Source organism: Lactuca virosa, chromosome 3, assembly GCF_052849685.1.
Source record: "Lactuca virosa cultivar CGN04683 chromosome 3, Lactuca_virosa_CGN04683_v6, whole genome shotgun sequence".
NCBI lineage: Eukaryota > Viridiplantae > Streptophyta > Magnoliopsida > Asterales > Asteraceae > Lactuca > Lactuca virosa.
The window spans coordinates 339,018,163-339,024,894 of NC_136428.1; the positions used below are offsets into that span (position 1 = coordinate 339,018,163).

At 36.9% G+C, this 6,732-nt stretch overlaps 2 protein-coding genes across 2 annotated transcripts; both read left to right on the top strand.

Moving 5' to 3' along the window:
* On the top strand, window positions 1-3,408 carry LOC145167465 (uncharacterized). Its single transcript, XM_079086685.1, has 2 exons — window positions 1-2,776; window positions 2,872-3,408. Exons 1-2 carry the CDS (start codon window positions 1-3, stop codon window positions 3,165-3,167), a joined length of 3,072 nt encoding a protein of 1,023 aa, XP_078942811.1. The 3' UTR covers window positions 3,168-3,408.
* A 1,140-nt stretch (window positions 3,409-4,548) lies between these two features.
* LOC145164807 (uncharacterized) lies at window positions 4,549-5,016 on the top strand. The gene has a single exon (XM_079083481.1). The coding sequence runs from the start codon at window positions 4,549-4,551 to the stop codon at window positions 5,014-5,016; it is 468 nt and encodes a 155-aa protein (XP_078939607.1).
* Window positions 5,017-6,732: the final 1,716 nt, after the last annotated feature.

A 6,732-nucleotide genomic window follows, 5' to 3' on the forward strand; every position in this document is an offset into this window, starting at 1 on the left:
ATGTCTTCTTCAAACTTCTTAGTTTTCTCTCTAGCTCTACTAATCATGACACTCTCCTCCATACCAAAATTTTCTTTTGCTTCTATGGAGGAAGCAAATGCTCTTCTTCAATGGAAAACAACCCTTCAAATCCCAAACAACTCGTTGCTCTCTTCATGGATTCCTCTCCCTCTGAATTCCAGTGCATCGGTTCCATGCAATTCTTGGTTTGGAGTGGTTTGCAGTGCTGATGGGAGCATTCAAAAGTTGAATCTCAGTTCATCTGGATTAAATGGTACGCTTTACCGATTTTCATTCTCTTTGCTACAAAATCTCACACATTTTGTTCTCAGTGTAAACAAATTCTTTGGCCCCATCCCATCACAAATTCAACTCCTGTCCAAACTTGTGTATATTGATTTTTCAGAGAATATGTTTTCTGGAGTAATTCCACCTGAAATAGGGATGCTAGCCAGTCTTGAGACCCTATACCTAGTTCAAAATAAATTGATTGGTTCAATACCACAAGAAATCGGCCAGCTAACCTCTCTCTATGAGCTTGGATTGTATGATAACTATCTTCAAGGAGAATTGCCTCCAACATTGGGAAATTTGACAAAATTGTCTTATCTGTATCTCTATAATAACAGTTTACGTGGTCCTATACCTACTCAACTTGGGAATTTGAAGTCACTCATGGAACTTGTGGTGAGAGACAATCAATTTATAGGTTCTATTCCTTCATCACTATCAAACCTGAGCAACCTACAATATCTGTACCTCTATCGCAATAATTTATCTGGTCCCATTCCTATTGAACTTGGGGATTTGAAGAATCTCATTGATCTTCAGGTGAGTCATAATCAGCTTAGTGGTTCTATTCCTTCATCACTAAAAACCCTGAGCAACCTACAGACTTTGTACCTCTTTGAGAATAAATTGTCTGGTCTCATTCCTATTGAGCTTGGGGATTTGACGAACCTCTTTGATCTTCAACTGAGCTACAATCAACTTAGTGGTTCTATTCCATCATCACTAGCAAACCTCAGCAACTTACAGTATCTATACCTCAATGGGAATAGATTATCTGGTCCAATTCCTACTGAACTTGGGAATTTGAAGTCTATTATTGATCTTGAGGTGGGCGACAATCAACTTAGTGGTACTATTCCTTCATCACTAACAAAGCTGAGCAAACTACAGTGGTTGTATCTCCACCAAAATAATTTTTCTGGTCCCATTCCTAGTAACCTTGGAAATTTGAAATCACTGAATGGTCTTCGGGTGAACAAAAATCAACTTACTGGTTCTATTCCTTCAACAATGGGTGATTTGACATCTTTGAAACAACTTTATATGCACCGCAATCAGCTCTCTGGTCCCATTCCTTCTGAACTTGGCAATTTGAAGTCTCTCACCGATCTAGCATTGAACGACAATCAACTTAGTGGTTCTATTCCTTTGGAGTTTAGAAATTTAAGTCAATTACAAAGGCTTAATTTGTCTTCGAATTATTTGATTGGTAATATTCCAATGGAGTTTTCGAAGATGAAAAGTATGTTGTATTTGTACTTGTCTGATAACCAACTTTCAGGTTTTATGCCTCCAGAGCTCGGATCACTCCGTGATCTCCTTGAAATAGATCTATCAACAAATAGACTGAATGGGTCGATACCAATAAGTATTGGGAATTGGGTAAACATCTACTACTTGAATCTTAGTGATAACAAGCTCCATGGAAATATCCCATCTGAGATTGGTAACTTACGTCAACTTACGAAAGTTGATTTATCTCATAATTTGCTCATTGAAGAGATACCCTCAGCAGTTCAAAGTTTGCAAAGTTTGGAAGAATTGGATTTTTCTCACAATAAACTATCAGGTTCTATTCCAAATGCTTTTGCAAGTTTGCCTAGTTGGATTAGTATCGATTTATCTTACAACGAGCTCACAGGTCTAGTTCCCCCTAGCTTTAACTTTGTGAATGCGTCTCTACAAGGCAATGCAGGTTTGTGTGAAAATTTTTCAGGACTGAAACTTTGTCCAAGCCAAATTACAAAAAATAAAAACGATCATTTTCATCATAAGCTCATACTAGTAATTATGCTCACTCTTATCGGGGCTGTGTTACTTGGTTTATTCACGTATGGCCTCGTTGCTTATCGAAAACAAAAGAAAAATTCTCCACAGAAACCGGTGGACAATGAAAGTGGTGATTATTTCTCAGTTACAAGTTTTGATGGAAAAGTAGTGTATGATGATATCTTCAAAGCAACAAATGATTTCGATGAAGCATACTCTATTGGGACTGGAGGATATGGCATCGTTTACAAAGCCGAGCTACAACCTAACAATGTGGTAGCTGTCAAGAAACTTCACTCATCACCTGAGAATGTCGATCACAATGGCTTCCATAATGAGGTACGAGCATTAACAAACATAAGGCATCGAAACATAGTGAAACTCTATGGATATTGCTCCCATGCCCGCCACTCATTTTTCATTTATGAATACCTTGAAAAGGGAAGCCTTGGATCAATCTTGAGAAGCGATGTCTTAGCAAAAGAATTGGATTGGTTGAAAAGGGTAAATATTGTAAAGGCTGTAGCTAATGGTTTGGCTTATATGCATCACAACTGCTCACCTCCAATAATTCATAGAGACATTTCCATATCCAACATCCTTCTTGATTCTGATTATGAGGCACATATTTCTGATTTTGGCACGTCCAAGCTTTTAAAACTAGACTCATCAAACTGGACTGCAATTGCTGGCACCTATGGTTATATCGCGCCAGGTAATGTAATCTTGTGATTGTAATTCTGCATCTTCTTAGAATCTTACGCGGTTGATATAGTTTTTTTAATCTTAATTATGTTTCTTTGGATGTAGAGCTTGCTTATACGATGGTGGCAACGGAGAAATGTGATGTGTATAGCTTTGGTATTGTTGCACTTGAAGTGATCATGGGAAAGCATCCCGGTGAACTACCAACATTGTCTGTTGATTATTTGTTGTTAGCAACTATTGGTGATACTCGGATATCTCCTCCCTCATCCCATGTTGAGAAACAAGTTAACTCAGTACTGAGACTCTCAAGAGCATGTTTGAACTCCAATCCACATGAAAGACCAACAATGCACCAAGTTTCAAATTTGTTAATGAATGACGGATTTTCTTTGAATTGACATCTCTGGTTGCCTGATATAGTGTACTTCCAATGTTTAATCTTCTCAAGTTTCCTATATTGTATCCTGATAATATGTATTACAGTATTAGTTAGAATGCTTAATTTTAAGAAACTTTTCATATGTTTTATTATAGCACCCTGTATATATAGTATATATTTGTAATGTGGAGAGGTGTAGAGTGTGTATGTGATCGTGTTTGGGGAAAGAAATGAAAAATAATTGCTTCAAAATTCTCATAGATTTGGGCCTCTCTATTATTTGTCTTCTGGTGTATGTATACATACACAAGCAATGAAGCAATAGGGAAAAAAATATCCAATACAAATAGTAAAATATTCTACTCAAATACAAATAGCAATAAAGTATTAAACAATTTATAAGGAGACACAATCCCAAGTAACAAATACCAATAGAGTAAAGTTACCAGATGTTGGTCATCCATCAATCCATCATACACTTGACCCGGTGCAATAATATTTTTTTTTCACAAATGCACGTCAAATACATATACAAGTAGTGTTTTAGATGATACATACAGAAAAAATTTGCATATTCTGTTGGTATCAATTGCAATTCATCTTAACACTAAATAAAAAGAGTCCTAAGAGTTATATGTTGAAGAATCATAAATGGTACAATTTTAAATGGCAGAGCACTTGTGATTTTCTATATTTTCACTCAAATGGCAGACATTGAAGATAACTTGAAACCGGCAATATAGCAGAGTTCTAGCATGAACAAGATTTTCCTTAATCGATCGTAGATGAAATTGCAAACCTGAACAAGATTTTCCTTAATGGATCGTAGAAGAAATTGCAAATGGTTTGCAATTTGTGACTATTGTTACTGCAATCTGAAAAGAAGTAAAACAAGGGCTCTCCATGTTGATGGGCATCATTTTTTTTCCAAAAAACATGATATTTAATGTTAAACAAGATTTTTCAAAAACATCATAAGAACATTACTAGCTATAAAAAAAAAGCAAACTGGTTCATGGAAGTGTAATATTAGCTAACATATAAATATCATTGCATGGGAATCATATCACTATCATTGAATGGGAATCGTACCATACAACTAATCTAGAATTCTGAAGGTGTTAGGAACGAACTTCTTTTATTAATCAATTATCAACTATGAAACGTGATACAAGGTAAAGAAATACTTAGAGGTTTAACAAACTAAGCTAAACAATAGGAATAGGATAAACATATGAAATTATTATTATCCTACATTATCCTATACTCCCCCTTAAGATGGAGCATGAAGATTCTTGATGTCCATCTTGCCAAGAAGAAAATGAAATTGGTTTGTTCCAAGGCCTTTTGTCAACATATATGCCATGTGGAAAACCAAGGCCATGTTGGTTTTTGAAACCATGGACTATGAGATGAGAAAGATTATTGGAAAAGGTCCCCATGTTCCTATGTACCAACTCATAGTCAACAACGCTCCCGTTGGCCCCCTAAAGCAAAAGCCAGAGACGAGTTATGATGACGATAACAAAAGACTGCTCAGTCTTGATGTAAAAGCTAGGGCTGCTATTGGAAACTCTCTTCAATACCACGTGTATCATGTCGTACAGAATTGTGAATCAGCCCATGAGATGATCAACATGTTGACAGTGGCTTATGAAGGCATTGTGGAAGTCCATGCTACCACCATCAATAATCTTAATTGGAGATGCAAGAATTTCTTTGCTCAACAAGGTAAGTCTCTTACCCAAACCTTCAATAGGTTTAGTTGTTTGGTTAATGATATGCGCAGGCTAGGAATTGTCAAGCACTCAACAAAGTTGGTTTTGAAGTTTCTCGATTCTCTTGGGAAAAGTTGGGAACAAAACTGATATTCTTAAGAACGGTGAGAAGATGGATACCATGGATCTGAATTCCTTTTTTGGTAATTTACGAAACTACGAAGAGACCAAATATCTTCAAAAATAAATCATGAAAGACTCAAGCAAGGAGAAGTCTGTTTCCCTGGTATCTCGAAAGGAAGCAATAAAGCACATCATCAAGTCAGATAGCTCAGATGAGCTTGTTGCCAGCGTTGCACTTATTGTCAAGCGTTAAGAAGAAAGAAGAGAAAATGGGGCTAGAAGAGCTCAGTTCAAGGGAAGCATTTGAGCAAAGAGATCCACTTCTGGGAAGAGGAACTCAGGTAACTGCTTTAATTATGGTATCCCTGACCATTTTGATAGGGATTGCAAGGAGAAGAAAGAAGCCCAGGGCCCTAAGATCTGTGAAGTCTTGTACAAGAAGTTGGTGGCTCATATGATGAAGGAAAACATTTCTCTTCCCAAAGCTTTCATTGCAAAACAAGAGGATCATGAATAATTGGTGGATGAAGAGGATACATTTGAAGATGAGGGGCTGAATGTCAAGGGTATTATGGCTGTTATAATTGATTCCCCTGATGGCATATGTGACGCTGATAGTTCTTACGCTGACACCAAATCAAATACAAATCTAGGAAAAACTTGGTACGTAGACAGTGGAAGCTCTAGACACTTGACTAGTTACAAGTCCATCCTAACAAATTTTGTAGAGAAGGATGGTCCAATGGTAACCTATAGTGACAATAGTGTAAGAGCTGTTACAGACATAAGAACTTTCGAATGAAGCATGATTAAGCTGGAGGATGTGTTTTATGTAGACGGTCTGAAAGGCAACTTCATCTCCGTCAATCAACTTTGTGATGCTAGTTACAAAGTGCTTTTCAACCATCATGAAGGAAAATTGTTTGATACTGAAAACAAAATCGTTCTTTCTGATATCAGGGAGAACGATATTTATTTGGTTTCATTTATTGGTTTAGACGCTGATACATTATTTTTGTTTTATGCTTTGCAACTTTTAAAAATCATGAACATAAGATGCTATTTTTATTTACTATATCTTTTTGTAGCTTAAAATTTTCTTTTGTTTTACCAAAGGAGTATTCATTGTAAATACACATTTTTCTACTAACATTGCTAATGTTCGTTCCTCTCGTTCCTTTGTATGTGTCAGGACCTTCTATCTTCATCTCAACATTGATCTTAACTGATTAAGATCAAGATATCATTACATGAATGCATCACCTCTCTTGTAAGAGCTAGTTGACGCTGACTATACATCTTTTCTTCAGCACCAACTGCCCTTTCACTGATGCTGATGCACACGCTGATTCACATTTTGCTTTATGTTGATGAGGCCAGATGGGGGATAATTGTGCCACTAGGTGTTCTTCTGGGCACATATCTCCTCCGCCTTGTGCAGCCTATTTCGGTTGCAATGAGATGAGGTGGAGTTCCATGACTTGGTGCGGGTAACTTCTAGAGACGATGTCACTGCAACTCCATCACCTCGAAGATCCAAAGGCGTTTTCAACAAGACAGTGATCCCACCTTCTCTTCCCTCAGGGATCTGAATGTATGGAACCTTTGAGTTTTGTCTTGATGACTCTCATAACTCGAAGGATACAAAGATTGGATCTCTCTAACTCGTGTATTAAAAAGACTAGTCCATGTTCGTGTTTTGTTCTAGGTGAACATGAACCTCAACTATTAAAGGCATTATCT